The sequence below is a fragment of the Carassius gibelio genome, chromosome B24 (genome assembly GCF_023724105.1).
Source record: "Carassius gibelio isolate Cgi1373 ecotype wild population from Czech Republic chromosome B24, carGib1.2-hapl.c, whole genome shotgun sequence".
Taxonomy (NCBI): Eukaryota; Metazoa; Chordata; class Actinopteri; order Cypriniformes; family Cyprinidae; genus Carassius; species Carassius gibelio.
The window spans coordinates 3,213,376-3,233,277 of NC_068419.1; the positions used below are offsets into that span (position 1 = coordinate 3,213,376).

The 19,902-nt window shown below is 35.2% G+C and overlaps 2 protein-coding genes across 2 annotated transcripts; one reads left to right on the forward strand and one right to left on the reverse strand.

The window, feature by feature from the left end:
- The first annotated feature begins 385 nt into the window (after positions 1 to 385).
- Positions 386 to 6,572, forward strand: cluap1 (clusterin associated protein 1). Its single transcript, XM_052596017.1, has 12 exons — positions 386 to 454; positions 791 to 846; positions 1,077 to 1,188; positions 1,327 to 1,411; positions 1,489 to 1,668; positions 1,752 to 1,931; positions 3,091 to 3,224; positions 3,578 to 3,719; positions 3,873 to 3,945; positions 4,022 to 4,123; positions 4,217 to 4,269; positions 5,684 to 6,572. The coding sequence occupies exons 2-12, from the start codon at positions 825 to 827 to the stop codon at positions 5,870 to 5,872; spliced, it is 1,272 nt and encodes a 423-aa protein (XP_052451977.1). The 5' UTR covers positions 386 to 454; positions 791 to 824; the 3' UTR covers positions 5,873 to 6,572.
- Positions 6,496 to 17,446, reverse strand: nlrc3 (NLR family, CARD domain containing 3). Its single transcript, XM_052596016.1, has 19 exons — positions 17,227 to 17,446; positions 14,625 to 14,794; positions 13,894 to 14,154; positions 12,032 to 13,820; positions 11,771 to 11,857; positions 11,143 to 11,226; positions 10,872 to 10,955; positions 10,242 to 10,325; positions 10,059 to 10,142; positions 9,890 to 9,973; positions 9,732 to 9,815; positions 9,553 to 9,636; positions 8,871 to 8,954; positions 8,561 to 8,644; positions 7,875 to 7,958; positions 7,712 to 7,795; positions 7,123 to 7,206; positions 6,950 to 7,033; positions 6,496 to 6,726 (listed from the first exon to the last, which is right to left on the reverse strand). The coding sequence occupies exons 2-19, from the start codon at positions 14,716 to 14,718 to the stop codon at positions 6,636 to 6,638; spliced, it is 3,414 nt and encodes a 1,137-aa protein (XP_052451976.1). The 5' UTR covers positions 14,719 to 14,794; positions 17,227 to 17,446; the 3' UTR covers positions 6,496 to 6,635.
- Positions 17,447 to 19,902: the final 2,456 nt, after the last annotated feature.

Here is a 19,902-nt window from a genome sequence, read left to right on the forward strand (position 1 = left end):
GTACTGTACATATGAAGAAATGGAGAGGGGATGTTTGAAATTATCTGTGCACAATTCATTCATTATCGCAAAATGTACGACAGCTTTTGAGAAAATCCAGGAAATAATAATGCAAGGAGAATTTTGTTGTTGTTTAATATGTCTTATTTTGTGTATTAACTGTTTATTGAACATTCTAGACGTTGTTTGTATTTTATATATCATATTTAAAAAAAATCACCACTAATGTACTTTATGAAAAAAAATATGCCTCTTTATTTATATACGTGGGTACCAAGCGTAAAAATGTCTGTACTGTAAAAATGGTTGTACTGTATTTTCGCAAGAAATAATGTTCAGATTAACGTCCTCTGAAAACGCGTTTCCAAATTGCAGTGTTGTTTGTTCTTCTTGTGCTCCCGTAGCTCCATATGGCTGCCATAGTGACGAACGCAGCAACAGACGCTTACGAAAGGCAAGATTTCCGCTTTTTTATGCTAATTCTCGCTCATATGTGACCAGATTTACGAATAAAACAGTACCAGTTTGTTATAATTCTCGATAAACATCATTTTAATATTAATTTTAGATCGAACGATGATCATTATTCATCAAACGAGCTTAACTGCTATTATCTGATGTGGCTTGTTGTAATCAGTTTGTTTTTCATTGAACTTGAAGTTATTCATATATTAATGACATATTTTTAAAAAGATATTCGCTTTAGATTAGATTTGAGGTCTTATTAAGCGCGTTAACAATTGTATTGTATTGCTTTTAGTGGAATGTGTCCTTTTTCGTCGTCTAACAGGTGAAAGTTGTTTACTGAATAAAAGACAGCAATCATGTCTTTTAGAGATCTGAGAAGTAAGTGAACTAAAATGTTTTACACACACACACACATATATATAAATATATATATATATATATATATATATATATATATATATATTCAGTATGTGGTCATAAAGCATCATAGAAATGAGCAGCTGTTGTGTATCCAGATACTATTTCAGTAGAAAAGTAAGCTTATGCTTGCATGAAAGTGTGTGAATGTTAGTAGAACACTTACAGTATGTTCTGATTTGGATATGTAGATTTCACAGAGATGATGCGAGCACTAGGCTACCCTCGTCTCATCTCCATGGAGAACTTCAGATCTCCAAACTTCCCTTTAGTAGCTGAAATCCTCATCTGGCTTGTTAAGCGGTAAGATATATTAAATATTATATTATGTGTGTTTTAAAACAGAGCAAGGGGGGCAGAGAAATACCATGTTTTCTATATCTGATATGAATGCTTAGCATATGTATATATTATGCAATATTATATGAATCTTCACCCTAGATATGAACCTCAGATGGAAATTCCCAGTGATGTTGACACAGAGTCAGACAGAGTGTTCTTCATCAAAGCCGTGGCTCAATTCATGGTAAGCTATATTATTATTAATGTCAACGTGAATTAAATATATGTCAAGATGGCTGCATGTTCTCTGTGTTTCTCTAGGCAACTAAAGCTCATGTGAAGCTGAATCTCAAGCGTCTGTATCAGGCAGACGGTTACGCTGTGAAAGAGATGCTGAAAATCACCAGCATCCTTTACAATGCCATGAAAACCAAAGAGAACACCGATGAGGAACACAACAATGACGAAAACAGCAAGTTCAAGTTTGATCTGGGGTCAAAGGTTAGTGTTACACTTTTATCGAGAGCAGACTTTTTATGAGTTATTATCATCATAATGAATCATGTTTGGATGTTTTGTGGCAGATAGCTGATTTAAAGGTGGCACGTCAGCTGGGATCTGAAATAACTGCAAAGGGAGCAGCCCTGTTTGACCTGCTGGGGCTCGAAGAGGACCTGAGAGAGAGCAGGACGGCTGCGATAGCTAGACCGCTGGAGATCACAGAGACAGAGAGAGCTCTTACAGCAGCTGTCAAAGATGTCACGGTAAAACAACCAGCAAGCACAGGTTCACAAGCTCCGGATTGTAAAGGTGTTTTGTAACCTTTCCATTGCCAAAAACAATATCGGAGTAGCAATGTATTCAAATAATTCAGTAAAATAATTATTAATAATTCAAAGAATTAAGTTCAAGACGTATCAGTAACTGGACATTCTTCAGGATCATGTCATTTTGATATTTTAAATTAATTTTATTTTAGTTTTATTTCATTTAAATTGTAGTTACAGCTTTAGTAATTATGTTGCGTTTTGTCATTTTTATTATTTTGTTAAAAGAACAGAGTTGTATTCATTTTAATTTATATTATATTAAGTCTTAAATTTAAATAAAATAAAAAAATCAGCACCTTTCTGAAATTAAATATGATTGTCAGGGTTTTTCATTTTTTATTTCAGTTAATGTTTATTTCAGTAACTTTTTTTTAATGTTTTCAGGGTAATTTGTGATTACAGGGATTTTAATATATATGTGTGTATATGTATATTTATATTTATATATATATACTTACAAATAGAAATGTATACCCTATAAACTATTTTAGACCTTTACATAACTTGAACAATTTATATTATTTATAAAAATGTATTTGACTTTTTATGATTTTCTTCATTTTCATGACATTTCCAGGTCTAAAAATCACGCTTTTTTAAAATTCCTGCATATATCAAGATTTTCCAAGCACTTAAAAATGCTGATACTTGCATAAAACTCGGAATTGTTGAGGGAATTCATTATATAACACATATGATTTGTTTAGTTTTCTTGATTTTTATCTTTAAGCTGATTTTAATGCTTGTTTTGTCTTAATCATAATTCACCTTGAGGTTCTCTGGTGGAGAACCAATGCTTCAGAATATTAAAACTGAAAGAAGTTTGAAAAGAACTGCCTGTACTGAGAAATAACCTGAGGAAATTCATCCCTGAATGCTCTTGAAGGTTTGTTATGACAGTCTCTAGAGGGCTACAAAAACTTAAAGTAGCCTTCTGTTTCAGGTCAGTTCTTGAAAAGCGCGCATTCAGCGAGCAATGTGCTTGAAATATTTACCAAGCAAAAGAACGGGAGATGGAGGAACATCTTTAGGGAATTGGGATGTTATTTCGGCTCTGAATGGCATCTGAATGTGTTTGCTCGTCTGTGTTCAGGAGAGCATCCAAAAGACAAAAGATCTGCTCAATAACGTATCGTCAGATGAGGCCAGTCTGGAGGCCAAAATCGAGAAGAAGAAACAGGACCTGGAGAGAAACCAGAAACGCTTACAAACTCTACAGAGCGTGCGGTGAGCTCATATTATTGAAACATTATTATAGATTTAGTTCAAATATTGAATTGAATATTTTTCTGGTTTATTTTTAATTTTAGTTAAAGTTTTAGGAATTTAGTTCTGTTTTTATCATCTTAAATATTTATTTAATATATACTTTTAAGTTTGAGTTATTTTAGTACTTCAACTTTATAAATATATATATATATATATATATATATATATATATATATATATATATATATATATATATATATATATATATATATATATATATATATATATATATATATATATATATATATATGTAAAACATAATGCACAGACGATTTAGAAACTGACATCTCTGACGCGGTTTCATTATGTAGTCCAGCCTTTATGGATGAATATGAGAAGATCGAGCAGGACCTGCAGAAGCAGTACCAGACCTACGTGGAGAAATTTCGTAACTTGAGCTTCCTGGAGCGGCAGCTAGATGACTATCACAGAGCTGAACAAGAACGCTTCGAGGTACCTTGAGTGCAGATGCATCTCAGCTTCTCTCTGCTGCTCGTGTATATAAACCACATCATTCATTTATCCAGCTAACCCTTACCTATCAGTTTCACCCAGATTAACTTTATAAAGCCTATCCTGATGCTTCCCTCTGCCCTTTTCCTCCAGGAAGCAGAGATGGCAATGAAAATGAGACAAAACAAATTAAAAGAGGAGGAGAAGAGGCTCATGAGGAGTGGAGGTTGGTCACACACACTCAAACACACATACATCTGAACATGTTTGCAAAAGATCTCATGAGTTCTCCTCCTCTGTAGCAAGAGATGAAGACTCCGATGTGGACATACCAGAGGACGAAGGCTCTGACAGTGACATAGAGGACGGACAGCAGCCCCGACCACGACACACACAGATATCAGGTGATCAGTATGTAGCCCATCATGATCTGCAGCCTCGCTCACACGCGTGACACATGCGAGCGTCTGATTGTTCTTGATCTGTCTCGTCTGCAGGTCGAGGTGGCGCTCGATTCATTGGCAGTATGAGGGGAGGAGACAGTGAAGAGGTGAAAACACTCTTCCACTCTCTAGATTACCAACTAAAACAATGCTAATTTAGTATTATTTACAAACTATAATATTTTGAAATAGCTTTTATTTTAATATATTTTAATTTATTTTTTAAATCATTTTTTTCAGAAATGTTGTTTTTGAGTTTTTGTTGCTATGATACAATCATATATACATGCAGTGAAATTGTAGAAGTTAAAATTGTAGAACACTAGTATTTTCACCTGCTAAAAAAGGTTTTAAAGTCAGTTACATCTTTTGCTGTAGTGCGTCAGTAGGAAATATCAGTTTACATTTCCAAACATTATTTTAGAGCACTGGCTTCTGTCAGACAAAAATCTCAATGGCAAGAAAAATGTTTGGAAATGTAAACTGATATTTCCTACTGACACACTACAGCAAAAGATAGAAATAACTTTTTTTTAGCAGGTAAAAATACTAGTGTTCTAATAATTTTGGCCACCACTGTGTGTGTGTGTGTGTGTGTTTGTGTGTGTGTGTTTGTGTGTGTGTGTGTGTGTGTGTGTGTGTGTGTGTACATATATATATATATATATATATATATATATATATATATATATATATATATATATATATATGGATAGATTAAATTTTTTTTTTCACTCTTGTTTATAGTAATTTTAGTACTTATTTCAGTTAGTTGCCAAGGCAGCTTTCTCTTTTTTTCCAACTATTTTTAATAGTTTTATTTAACAATAACAAGACTGAACCAACATATCAACATAATTTCTTCCATTATATTCTTCAGTGCTCCGATTATTCAGCCAGTCATGATTTCCTAGGCTTGCTTTCTTCACGTTTTCATGTGTTTCCTCCATGATCTTATAGAACTTGTCTACAGTCACTGTGCTTTCATTTTCTTTCCTCACTATATAAATGCCACCAGCTCTCATTTCATTCACTCCGTTTTCACTCCATCTCTCTTTCTCTTTCTCTGCACTCGTTCTTCAAGCCCAGAGTAAAGGAACGAGTCCATCTATCCGGCAGCGGCCGGAAGAAAAAGAGAAGAAAGGTGTTCTGTGTGTCAGTGTTATTGTAGTGTTTTTTGTTGTTGTTGAAATATTTCTGTTTAGCTTTATTTTTATTTTAGTTTCATTCATTTTAGCATTTAAACTTATTTTATTTCAATTAGTTGCCAAGGCCCCTTTTCTAATTCCAATTTTTAGTTTTTTTCTCCAAGTGTGAAAAACAATTAGAATAGTTTAGCTTGAATTAACAGCAACACTGACGTACGTGCGTCTAAATGTGAACACCTGGTGGTTCTGCAAAAATAAATTTAATGATAATTCGTAATTAGGGACATTTCTATTGAGCCCTGTTTCCGTTCCGCTCCACTGAGTGTTGTGTGTGTGTCTTCTGCTATGATTCACAATCTGCTTTGCTTTGCAGTCAGAGGACAGTGAGATCGACGTAGACAATGATGATGAAGATGGTGAGGAAGACGAAGATGAGGAGGAAGAGGAAAACGAGGATCTGGATGAAGACAATGACAGTCTGGAGGGCTCCTCCACCAAACCTGGACGCTCAAACCGATTGCTGCACCCACAAATCCTTGAGGAGAGCGATAATGACTTTTAATCTGCAACCAGCATGCATTAAAGGAATAGTTCACCCTTAAAAATGAAAAGTTGCTGATCATTTATTCACCCTCAGGGCAGTCAAGATGTAGTTGAGTTTGTTTCGTCATGGGAAGAGATGGGGAGAAATTTAGCTTCCGTCACTTGCTCACCAATGGATTCTCTGCAGTGAATGGGTGCCATCAGAATAAGAGTCCAAACAGCTGATAAAAACATCACAATAATCCACAACACTCGTTGTACTCTGACGGCACCCATTCACTGCAGAGGATCCATAGGTGAGCAAATGAAATCTCTCCAAATCTGCTCTAAAAAAAACTCTTCAATATCTTGGATGGCCTAAGAGTGAGTAAATTTTCAAAAAGTTTCAATTTTGGGTGAACTATTCCTTTAAATAATCATGCATTTGCTTCCCAACATTTTTTTTATATACTTCAATGCTTCTGTAAATTGCTGCATCGACCAACAATTCACATTAAAGTTTTTTCATGACACGGAAACAAGATAAATATCAGTAAATAACAAAATGTAATTTCCAGTATGTATGAATATACCTTCTCATCTGTATTCAAGTGTTGTATTCAAGTAGTTATTTGAATTCATCTGAATGAAAGTTCAGCAAAATTGTTGTATGATGTGTTTTATTAAGGCAACATCTTTGTCAGTTCTGTTTTATAAAATAAACATTTACTATTACACAACTTTAATACATAAACTTTGGGAATATTTACACGAATAAGGCTGTAAATAAGTTTGTGCGTGTGCTAGATATCCACCACACAATCTGGTGCGCCAGCTTTGATGGCGTCTGAGACGACCTTTGCCCCTGACTCCCCGATGCCGTTACCCTGGAGACTGAAGCAGAAATAGGAAATGATGACACACATCACAGAATCTTACTCCGGATCAATCAAGCTGAGGTGAAATGTGCCATTCACAGCAAAATTCAGATGATCAGTGTTCAGAATCACACCCACAGCCAGTGTGCCATGCACTCCAGACACGCTGTGGTTGAACCTCTCACACACAGACGGCGGTTCACACATAGACCCACACACACACACACACACTGACTGACTTGATGTAGTTGAGCTGATGGTTTCCTCTTAGCGCAGTAGCGATGAAGATCGCTCCATCCATCCCCAGAGAGTTCTCCTGTAGACTACAAAAAAAGTTTTAATAACATCTCTCAATTATGTTTTGATCAGAGTATATGATTCCATAGGAGAATAATGTGTTCTGTAGACATACTTCAGACTTCTCAAGCTCCTGTTTTTCTTCAGAGCGCTGGAAAACGCCTTCGCTCCTTCCATCCCAATGGAGTTTCCTCGCAGACTAAACAAAAATGATAAAATTGAGTTATTTATGAGTTTTTAAAGAGAGTTTAGCATACACTGTCCCAATTATTTGTTTCTTTTTTCCTAGTTGCAAAAAATAAGTCAATAAGAATCTTTTTTTTTTAAGCAATCGATCATTATATTTAGAGAAGATGCATTAAATTGATCCAAAGTGATATCTATAATGTTACAAGAGATTTCTATTTCAAATAAATGAAATATTCATCAAATAAAAAAATTATGGAAAAATAGATGCATCATGGTTTCCATGAACATATGAAACACCACAACCGTTTTTAATATTGACAATAATAAGAAATATTTCTTGAGTAGCAAATAATAGCATATAAGACTGATTTCTGAAGGATCATGTGACACTGAAGACTGGAGGAATGATGCTGAAAATTCAGCTGCACATCACAGGAATAAATTATTTTTTAAAATATATTCAAATAGAAATGTTGTCTAAATAAATGCAGGCTAACTAAGCAGAAGAGACTTACTCTAGTGTATGAAGGCTTTCATTGACCACCAGAGCATCCGCTAGAGCAACGGCCCCTGATTTCCCCGCCGATACACCCTGAAGACTTCACAACACACACATGCAAGGTCAGACACAATCAGCTTTAGCAACCAGTCTTTAAATAATGAAGAAGTGAGACTCACTAGAGCATAATGAGAGAAGAGTTAGACCTCAGAGCAAAGGCCAGAGCAATGACCCCGTTATCACCCAGAGCGTTCTCCTGCAGACTGACAGAGAAACACACAACAGCTAGATATCACTACATGACAATATAAAAGGTAACAATGAACAAATAAACATTCATTTCTAATTTTTTCCAATTTGTCAGTCTAATGCATTAGAGAGTGTTTCATTCTGTAGTTCCTTAGTAAACTGAAAATAAAGGATCCAAAAGGGTGGTTTCACAGTAATTAGCCATTTTTAGTGAACAGTTATTATTGGAGCAATTTCATTTTTTGTGTTAAAAACATTTAAAAGAACAGTTTTCCTGGATGTTAAATGCCAAATAAAGAACTCTCTTAAAAATAAAGGTTCTTTGTTGGAATAATTGGTTTTAACATCCATGGAACCTTTCCATTCCATAAAAGGTTTCATAGACTTTTAAAACTTTTCTTAAAAAAAGGAACCCAAAATAGTTCTCCTATGGCATCACTGTAAGAAACCCTTTTGAAAGCTTTATTTTTAAGAGTGTAAGCTCTTACGATCCTAAAATGCTTCAAAGCAACACTGAAGAACCTTTTATTTTGAAAAATGTGGTGTCAATTAGAAAACAACACAATGTCAATGATTTTGCTCAGGAAAGGACTGATAGAGATGTAGACGTTCTTACTCCAGCAGCTGAATGCAGGTGTTGCTCATGAGAGACTGCGCTAAAGCTTTAGCAGCTCCAGCCTTTATGAAGTTCCACTGAAGACTGAAACACACACACACACACACAGGAATATATTAGTCATTTACACATGAAACGGATCTCTAAAAGCAACACCTTCACATTAAGTCAGTGTGATAGATAGCAAGATATCACATCCTGACCTTGATTATTTCTTTACATGACCAAGAGTCATCTTTATAAGCTCAACTCTTTTGTCTTAATGCATTTGTAGGTTCATTTCTAAGTGTATAAAAGGTATATATCTCACTGTAAGGAGGTGATGGCTCTGTTGACCCTCATGGCTTCAGCGATGGCCGTCACTCCCTCGTCGTGAAGAAGATTAGCAGTCAAACTGAAACACACACACACACACACACACACACACTGATGAATCGTTTGTAATCCATTTAGGTTGTGAGTATAACACAAGCTCAATACATGCTGACACAAAGAGAATTTAATTTTTTAATGACTTTGAGAAACAAAATGCTTGAGTCTTGTGCCAAGAAAGTTAATGTGATTATTTGATAGATTAATAAAAATGCTTATATCGCTTCAACGAATATATACAGTATATGTAAGCTAATAATAATGACTAAAGGCTAAAAAAAAATAATTAATTCATAAATAGATATAATATTTATGTATTAAATACAATTTAATATTTAGTTAAACTAAATTCTGAAATGAAAAAAAAATATTGCATGAACAATTTAATATTTCTAAATTTATTCATTTTAAATATATATGTATAGCTAATAATTACTAAAGGTTAAAAATTTTATTTACTCATTTGCGATATGAAAACATTTTATTAGTATTTTTAATATAGATATGTGAAAAAATACACACAAACATTCTTTTTAATCTTCATTAGCTTTATATAAATCGTTAAAAGACAAAGGCATGTGTTCATTTTGACCTTAAACATGTTTCTTGTGTGTACTTACTCGAGTTCTCTAAGACAAGTGTTGACTTTTAACGCCTTGGCAATGTCTTTGGCTCCAGCGACTCCTATTGAATTCTCCCTTAGACTGCCATCAGATAGACACCAAAAATCAGCATTATTTCTCAACTAAAACATACATGTTTAAACAGATGAATACTGTGGCGTTTGACATTGACATACTTGAGACAGCTGAGTCCTCGGTTTGACTGAAGAGCGTGTGAGAGAGCTTTAATGCCTCTGTCACTCACCGAGTTACTCTGAAGACTGAAAACGTGAGAGAGACACATCAGAAGTGATTGGATCATCTGTAAGGAACTGGCCCATTTAATGTGTTTTACCTGAGTGTGTGGAGTACATGGTTGACCATGAGAGCCTGAGCCAGAGCTACTGTTCCCAAATCACCCAAATGATTGCTGGAGATGCTGCAATGACAGTCATACAGACAGAATTATACTTATCCGAGAGTTTAATCTGATCAGATTTTGAGCTGACACTTCAGCCTCTTACTTGAGATCTTGTAGAGTTTGATTCTTCTTAAGGGCCTCTCCGATTTTTTTCACTCCTTCCGGCCCGATGCTGTTCTTCTGAACACTGCAATACAAGAAGATGTGTATTTATGGTGCTCTGCTGAAGTGCATGCACACACACACACACACACACACGCACATGCACACTAAAACACAGACTCACTTGAGTGTGGTGAGCTTTCGGTTCGATTGAAGAACCTCCGCCAGCGCACGCGCTCCTTCATCCTCTATGTGGTTATTCTGCAGACTGCATGAATCAACACGCACACACATCCAGTCAAAAAAAAACACAAAGTTTGCTCATATGTGCTCACAAGCATTTACAAAAGAAATCAAATAATTGATTAAAGATTTATTTAATAATGTATTAAATTTGAAATATATTTTTTCAGAAATAATGTATTTTATTTTATAAATAAATACATTAATTTTATTTATTATAAATATTTCTTATACTTTTATTTATATTTTTTATACATGCAGAATTCACTTGACTTACAGAAGGACCTCATTAGTTCTTTTATTAAATGTATTAAATTACAAATAAAATTTTAATTCGATTATTAGATAATTATCGTAATTAGAAAACAAATGTTATTAAATATTATAACATAAAAATAATTAAGTTGTAACAATTATATGTTTGACAGAACTCACTAATAAAAATAAAAATATAAAAATATATTGTTTAAATAAATACTATTAATAAATAAACAGATTTTATTTATGATACATATTACAACATAAAAAAACACAGCAGGAACAATTCCATAAATGATTAATCAGAACTTACTTGACTGAGACGAGGACCTGGTTCATTTTTAGGGCCTCGCACAATGTTTTTGCTCCCTTGGCACCAATATTATTGCCACGAAGACTAAAACAAAATGGATCAGTTTCATATAACAATCAATTTAGTTTTTTGTCTTGTTGATTCGGATTATAAGTATTAAGGACACAGGAAAAGACGCATCACATTAGTTTCCTTGATATTATTCAATGACCTTGTAACTGCTGGTGAAAATGCAAATTTTTTATTATGTATATAAAAAAAAGTCACTGACTCCAGGGTTGTGAGGGTTCGGTTGACAAGTAGAGCTCGACTGAGCGGTTTAATGCCTTTGCTGCTTATGGAGTCATCAGCCAGACTAGAAAAGAGACAGAAAGAGTGTTAAACAAGTTAAAGGCTGTAACAAAACATACTACCATTTAAAAGGTTGGGGTCTGTAAGTCTCTTCTGCTCACCAAGCTTGCAATTATTTCACAAATTACAGTAAATATTATTACAATTTAAAATAACCATTTTCTTTTTGAATATATTGTAAAATATAATTTATTTCTGTGATGCACAGCTGCATTTTCAGCATCATTACTCAGTATTCAGTGTCACATGATCCTTCAGAAATCATTCTAATATTTGCTTCTTGAGAAACATTTACGTTTATCAATTTTGTGCTTCCTCATATTTTTTTAAAACGTTATAACGTTTTTTTTACATAATTATTTAATGAATAGAAAAAAAGAAAAACAATGTTTATTTGACAGGAATTTTTGTAACAATGTAAATGTTTTTGATTTTTTTATCCGTTTTATGCAATGCATCCTTGCTGAATAAAAGTCTTAATTTTTTTGTCAAATAATAAAACTACTGTCCCCAATATTTTGACCAGTAGTTTATATCTGTGTCCATACCTGAGCATCAGAATATGGCACTCTTTGGCACTCAGCAGACTTCCCAACAGCTCCATGGTGCCTTCCTTAAATTCATTGTTTTCCATTCTGCACAGCACACAAATTCAGTTAACAGAGTACATAAGAGATTCAACAAGAAGAAGAATTAAAACTTGTGCGTTTCTCACACAAATCTGTAACATGGCTGGACTATAGTAACTGTATAGACTAACTTTTTGCCATATAGTTTTGTGTTTTTAACATAAACATGCACTTTTTTACCTCAGCTTATTGCAGTAGAGCAGCTGTGGGAGGAGCCTCTTCAAGGAGGAGGAGTCTAGACAGTTGGACAGTTGCGTCTCTTCAGTGCATGCGTCTGATACTTGCAACAAGTAGGCGAGAACAGCACAAACTCCGCCCTTTAGCTTTCCCCGCAGGCTGCAATTAATGAGATCGTCCTCTACGGATCGTAGCCACTCCACCTGCTGCAGCTCTGCTAGACATGTTACCATCGTGACGCTGCGCATGCTAACGGCGTCGCCTCCTGTCCCGGACACTGCGTTTTGAAGCAAAGTTGATGCTGTTGTGCGCTGGGTCACCTGCTCTTCGTGCCCAACGCCCAGCGAACCGCCTAACAAACTGCCAGCTGCCGGAGACATCAGCCCTGACAGGAAGCGCATGAAGAGATCGAGGTTGCCTTGCGCCGCAGCGTCTGATTGGTTTGTTTTCTGCAGTGCAGCTCGGTAGTGGCTGTGGAAGCCGATGCGGGGCCAGGAAACGCTGCTTTCCGAAAACAGATCGAACATCCCGCGCCTTGACGAAATGTAGTAAAAGAGTGCCCCGAGGAACTCCTGCACAGACGTGTGTGTGAACTGCCACGCCACGCTATCGGACAACCAGCTTTGCCTGCGCTGGAGCATGCGGCAGCCACGCATGCTGCCCTGAGTTGGTACATCGACACTGTAAGTTCGCAATTCTGTCTCACTGAACGTATACCGTCGTCGTAAGAGGCTATAAAAAGCAAGGCGACCCAGAGTGCCAAGTGGCTTTCTGATGCCACCACTGGGTGCTTCTGATCCTGAGAGGTGTGGCCAACAGTAGTGGGCGTAGACTTCTGTTAAAGTTCGAGGAAGGGGCGTGGCATCTGAGTCCAACTTTAGAAGGCGCGATAGCGTAGTTACGATAATGTGGCAAACTGCGGGCACGGAAGACAAAATGAGCAATGGTTTCTGGGTATTCAGGTAAGTCCACACTTTGGAGGAAACATCCACAGGTGTGCTTGTTTGAGACGGTGAGCTGTCTTGTGATATCGAATACGCATCTAGCGTGTTCGTAATACAGTGATTAATATAATCCTTTATTTGGGTTCGGGAAAGAGGCGGGGCTTCTGTCACACGGTCGACCAATCCTGCTGGAACTTTCGCACCAGTGCCAGGCCTTGACAAAAGCCAGAGTGTTGTCCCTGGCAACAGGTTACCTCGCACAATATTCGCAATGAGATCCGACACGGGAATTTCGCGTCGAGGGTCGCTAGTGGGCGGGGCATCTGCGAAATCCAGTGACTGGCGAAATTCTTCCAATCCATCCAAAATGAGCAACACTTTGCAGGATTCGTTAAATAAAATTACGTCCATGTTATCATACGGAATGAACAGTCGTAGCAAGCGCTCGACCGATAGCCGATCGAAACTGCTCAATTCCCAGCATGCAATGGGGATTGCGAGACTCAGCTCTGGATAGATCTGACTGGTGCTCCATAGTTGGATGAAACGGCGGACCATTAGGCTCTTCCCGCTGCCAGCTACACCAATCGTCAATGTCACGCGAGGGGCGGTGCTACCTCTCGTTAAAGGTGCGATCAACTTGTCCAATCCCAGTGTTCGACCGTGAAGAGGCCCCGCCCCTCTGTTGACTGACACCTGTACAAGGTCGTGTTCTCGCTGCTGAAGGTCAGATACGCACTCTATGAGGAGTAATGTGGAATTTGAGTTGCCGGGGACTTGCGCCAATGAATTTTCATCTTCTTTGAGTCGCTGAATGAGAGCATCTTTATACCGTCGAACCATAGATTCTACGGAGAGAAAGAGACATACATGAGAATTTTTTTTTAAAGAACAATAGATATGTTTATTACATATACTAACCATGTACAGTTATAATATTGTACTCGGTCAGGTGTGAACTTTGAAGATAAGCCTGAAGGGCGGCGCCATGTGGATCAGTGACAGACAGGAACTCAACCAATAAATGCACTTTATCCTTCAACGACCCCATTTCCTGTATAAGCCCCGCCTCCTGTGCACTAAGCAGGTCTGCCTTTCTCATGTGATGGACCACTTTTACCAAAATGGAGCTGGAAAAGAACCGTTGCAACAATGTCTGGTGTCTGTGTAACCACCCAGGATCTGAGAAACACACACATAGGTACACAAACATATAATTTAGTGTAATAAATGCATAAAATGTAAAAAATGTGGATGCACAAATACAAAATTTTTGGCCAGCACTGATATATATTTTTAATATTTATCTTTAATATTGTATAATACTGTAATTTAAAATGATAAATATATATTTTTTTATATTTACACATTTCAATATTTAATGTTGTGTTATAAATCTATAATACTAATTTACATTAATACATATTAAATCATTTTAAATACAAATATATGAAAATATTACAACACTAAAAACACACAAACACACAAACAAAAATATCTAAAATAAAAAACTTAAACATAAAATTACTTTAATCTATTACTATCCTAGTAAAACTAATGCTAAATGATGGTAATCTAAATAGTAAAAAAAAGAAAGAAAGATGTAAACAATTAAAAATACATAAAATGTGATGGGTTTGTGGGATATATACCTTCCATCCTTTTGCTAGTGTCTTGTTTCTGAGCATTGGACTTCAGATCCAGGTAGCAGTACTCCTGCCATGGGATATGGGAATGTCTATCCATCCCAGAGAGCTAGGAAACAGTGTCCAGCTCTGTGTGTGTGTCAGACCCTCAGTGTCATTCACTAGCATCCATTTTCCTGTAACACAGACCGACAATGCATCTTCAGGCGCACACATCAATCAAATGGACAGAGTCACCATCACAAGTTTTGCACGGATAAAAACTGCTCACTTTCCTCCAGATGTATATTTAGTAATTTATGAAATGTGGAATTGCATTGACACGCTATCTAACTGTGTTCAGATTAAAAAAAAACCATCTCGAATAAAACATGCAGAGAAAGGTCCTGACGAGGACATGTCAGTTTTCTGGAAACCAAGACAGAACCTCATTACCCACATGCTTCACCAAACACTGTGCAACCATGGTAACAGCATGACAGCTGTCCCAAACAGATGTAAGGTACAGTTTACAAGCCTGTACTAGCAAGACAACAATTATGCCACAATAAGCCTTGTTTCTAACAAAACAACCTGCATACCAGCTAAGATATTAAAAGCTCAGGGGAAGTAGAAACTGCAGCATTGGCCTTCCCCTCAAACACCTTATGAGTCCAATATGACAGACAGAGCTGGGTAGAAAACTTACAAATTGTAATCCATTACAGATTTCAGATTAAGTGATGAAAACTGTAGTTAGTAATGCAATCTAGGTAACATGTTTGCTTGTAATGTAATCTGACTACTTTTTTAGATTACTTTTAGAATAATTTTTTTTTATCAAACTTGCTTTACGTACCATATCGATATAAAAAAAGCAAAGAGAAAGAAAATATATTCCACGTTTTGATGTCAATATCATAAATTACAGTAGTGAATTATTAGAGAGCGAAATAGTGAATAGTAAATTGATAACCTAATAATGAATTAAATCATAAAAATGTCAAATAAAAGCAATTTAAACACTTGAACACTAAAAATAAAAATATTGTATTTGTGTACGTGCATGTCAGTGTGACCATTAACTAACATTAGAGAACTGTGAGCATTCAAATGTTTTGTAAATTATGGAAATATTACCTAGGTTACTTCTGAAATATTTCAACAAATATTGTATTTTACGGGTGACAAAAAATGTTTGGGAATCCATGCATTAAACACACAGTAATAAACACAAAAACATCAGCACGCAAGTCACCCATGTATGAAATATCTGTGTTCAGACTTTCACGATCAATATGAACTGTTATCAATATTGAATCAAAATGAATTATTATTATGAATAATTTACTGCCACTATATCATGTAATCCATAAAAGAAGTAACTATAATCTGATAACAAGAATTTTAAAATGTAATATATTCTAATTACAAGTACTATATTTTTGGAATATGTGTAATCCAGAAACAAGAAACAGCACAATCAGCAGAAAGTTTTTAAGCACTTGATTCTGCAGATGTTGAAGTTATTCAGAGAGCTCTGAAAACCTCCTGCTTGAACCAAAGTAGCCTAAAGACATAAAAGAGTTAGCAGCGTATTTAAATTGATATATTTATAAGCAATCACTGATCAAATATAGCCTCAGTTAAATTGAAAAATGAGACTACAGGTTTATATATATATATATATATATATATATATATATATATATATATATATATATATATATATATATATATATATATATATATATATATATATATATATACACACACACACACACACACACACACACACACACACACACACACACACACACACACACACACACACACACATATATATATATATATATATATATATATATATATGTCTTCAGTTCACATGATCCTTCAGAAATCATTCTAATATGATGATTTGCTGTTAAATTAAGAAACATGTCTGATAATTATCACTGTTGAAGACAGTTGTGCTGCTTCATATTTTTGTGGAAGACATGATACATTTTTCAGGACACTTTCATGACTAATAAAAAAGATTTATTTGAAATAAAAATCACAATTTTGTAACATTATAAATGCTTTGCAGTCAATTTTGAAAAAAAATGTTTTTAAAATAAATTCTACTGACCTAAAATCAATTTAAGAAGATGTAAATGTTCACATACTATATGTTCAGTAACAGCAGTGTCAATGTTTAATGTTTAAATTAGACGTAACATGTTCAAACAACCTTAGGTCACTTCCTTTGTGGTATTTTAATAACCATACACTAGATCTCTATATAAAATAGGTTTAAAACTGACCGAATCCTTACAAATATCCAGAGCATCTTCGAAATTGACAACCAGAATACCATAAAAACCACCATAATTATCCTAGTAACCACCCAGAATACCCTAGCAACCATCCTAAATACTCTAGTAACCATTCAGAACACCAAGATACATGTATATAAAAACATTTCCTTAAAAACAAAAACCGTTTTATTGAAGATTGTGTGTTCAAAAAGAAAAATTCTCCAGCATTCACTGCAAACGGCTAATTTTGAAGGAGAAAAACACCTTATATACACAAATAAATGATATAAATATAGCTAATCCGCTTGATGAAGAAAGCTAAGACTCACTGTTGATTGAGTGGAGTTGATCTGGAGGCTCCAAACACACAAACTGAAGCGCAGGAGCATCAGGTGTGTTTCTGAGCACAAGAAATCTCGCTGGCATCTGCTAACCTCTGCTCGTCTCTACCCTACTTCTCACGGACCTCATCTTCATCCTCCATTCGACACTTTCTCTGTTTGAATGTCTCTGTCACGCACGTCTGTGTTTTTCTATCCTTCTCTTCTATCCTTCCTGTCGCACCTCCTTCTCTTCCTGTGCAGCAGGCCACAGATGCACTTTTGACGCATAGCATCGTCTGACATGCTGTCATTATGAGCACAAAACCACACACATACATACATGCACACGCTTCCACACGCTCGTTTAATACAAGCACCAGACTGTAAAAATACTCAACACAAAAACACATATTTCGACGTATGACTTCAGCTGTGTGAAATAAATAACACAGACAGCCTAAGGTCATGCATGTGTGCCAAAAATGCATATGCAATGCAGAAAAAAATAATGCAGGTCAATAAATGTGTGAGTGTCTTAAGAAGATGCATTTGACACAGACAGGACAGGAAGTGCTGATTAAAGAACAGGAAGAGAAAAGACAGACTGAGATCAGATTGAGAAATAAGACAAAGTTTCAGACCACTAAAAGTAATTGATAATTATATGGGGTCAGTTTGGGGTCAGGGATGCATTAAATTGAACAAAAGTGACAGTAAAGAAATTTATAATGTTACTAAAATAATCCTGGATTAGTTTCATTGTTTCCACAAAAATATGAAGCAGCACACATGTTTTTAACACTGATAATAATAATAATAAATAATAATAATAATAATAAATGAATCATAATAAATTAATTTTTAATTGAATTTAATTTAATAATAATAAGAACAAGCATATTAGAATGATTTCTAAAGGGCCGTGTGATTCTGAAGACTGGCGTAATGATACTGAAAATGTAACTTTGCATCACAGAAATAAATTACATTTTATTAAAATAGAGTCTAATAGAAAATGCATTTTAAATTATAATAAAATTTCATATTATTGCTGTTTTTACTGTATTTTTGTACAATAAATGCATCCTTGGTGAGCAAAATAGACTTTCACAAACATAAAAAAACATCTCAACCCCAAATGTTTATATATCTATATATTATAAATAAATAATATACAATTAAATTAACACACATGAATACTATTTTAACAAATAAAAAGATTTATTGTAAAAATTAAAAAAATTCCTCTTCCAATAATTGTACATTGACTGGTAATCAAAATCAAAGATGAAGACAATCAATAATCAATAACAATAATAATCCTAAAAGGAACCAGTGAGAATGCAACATTTGCAAATTGTATTTTGCAAATTGTAAGTTTTGCCTTTCAAAATGGACAAAATAGAACACATTTCAATTCTACACCTCTACTCTGACAAAAAGAGTGATCAGCATTATACCTTGCCTTCGCGACCTTTTATTTCCTGTGTGGGGTTTTTCTGCTCTCCGTCTTAAGAAAGCCGAGCTGACTGTCTGATGCAGTGTCATGACCGCTGTCCTAGAATTACAATTAAGTGACAGAACACTGTAATATCTCAAGATCAGTTAAGAACCGAGAATGGAAATGAATTGAGCGAACAGTGAACTTCAACTAATGTTGTTTGCTCTGTCTTACCATAATGCCACTTTAGTTCTACACACAGAGATGCTTCTGTGGTCACAAACACTGCTCTGATGACCCAGAGAACAACTGATAATGCTGTGCAGATGCATAAAAGAAAATCTGTAAACCCATAAAACAAACAACACCTGCAGAAAGATTCTGTACAGCAAATATTGCAATCAGAAGATCAATTCTGAAGATGCACCATGTTAAATGCTAATAAAGCTATGCATCAATATGCTAAGATTTAAAACTGCTAACATGATTTTTATGGTGGAATGATCTTGTTTTGATTTCGAAAATTAAGATTTGTTGATTATTTCTACTTTGTTATAACTATTATTGTGTTGGTTTTTTTTTTACAGTCTTTACTGTACTGACTAATGACAATTCAATTCAAAGTCACATTATGAAACAAAAATACAATAAAAGAATGCTTTTTGGAACCTTTGATAAAACACAGAATAAATCAAACATCCTGATGTCTTAATAGAATCTCTGGAATATCAACATTGCATTATCAAAGTGGTTCTGATAAAACTGTGAGCCTGCATTCATCTATAGTATAAACACATTCATCTTTAAAAAAAAAAATTGCTCAAACACTTATGATCCTGCTTAAATTCATCCACACTCACACGCACGCTCATGCAAACACACTCGAGATCGAGCAGTGTGTCTTGGCCTGTTGGCTCAGCTGCATGGAGAGATGCCAAAAGATCATGTACACATAATGAGTTGCAATGAATGCTTTTAACATAATATGTTTTTTGAAATGCTAAAAATGCACACAAGGACACATTCATCCTACAAATGGTCCGATCCCACAACAAAGACAACAGAAGTCTTAGAAATAAGACAATACCATACCATAGGAGATGATGGTACTTTGATATATACCACTGTACAGAATGATGATAATATTCATGGTACCATAATTTCTACCATGGTACTCCACCGTACTTAAAGAAAAGTGAGGCTATACTGCTTTATCATCCAAAAGAATAAGACTATGTCTT

Bases quoted from the DNA above. Each gene is read 5' to 3' on its own strand.
- nlrc3 (XM_052596016.1), bottom strand. From the start codon at position 14,718: ATGGATAGACATTCCCATATCCCATGGCAGGAGTACTGCTACCTGGAT. The intron at 11,227-11,770 runs GTATGGACACAG...TCTCTTTTCTAG, and splicing joins TGCCATATTCTGATGCTCAG to TCTGGCTGATGACTCCATAA. The intron at 7,034-7,122 runs GTATGTCTACAG...CTTTTTTTGTAG, and splicing joins AGGAGCTTGAGAAGTCTGAA to TCTACAGGAGAACTCTCTGG.
- cluap1 (XM_052596017.1), top strand. From the start codon at position 825: ATGTCTTTTAGAGATCTGAGAA. The intron at 1,932-3,090 runs GTAAAACAACCA...GTCTGTGTTCAG, and splicing joins CAGCTGTCAAAGATGTCACG to GAGAGCATCCAAAAGACAAA. The intron at 3,225-3,577 runs GTGAGCTCATAT...TTCATTATGTAG, and splicing joins CAAACTCTACAGAGCGTGCG to TCCAGCCTTTATGGATGAAT.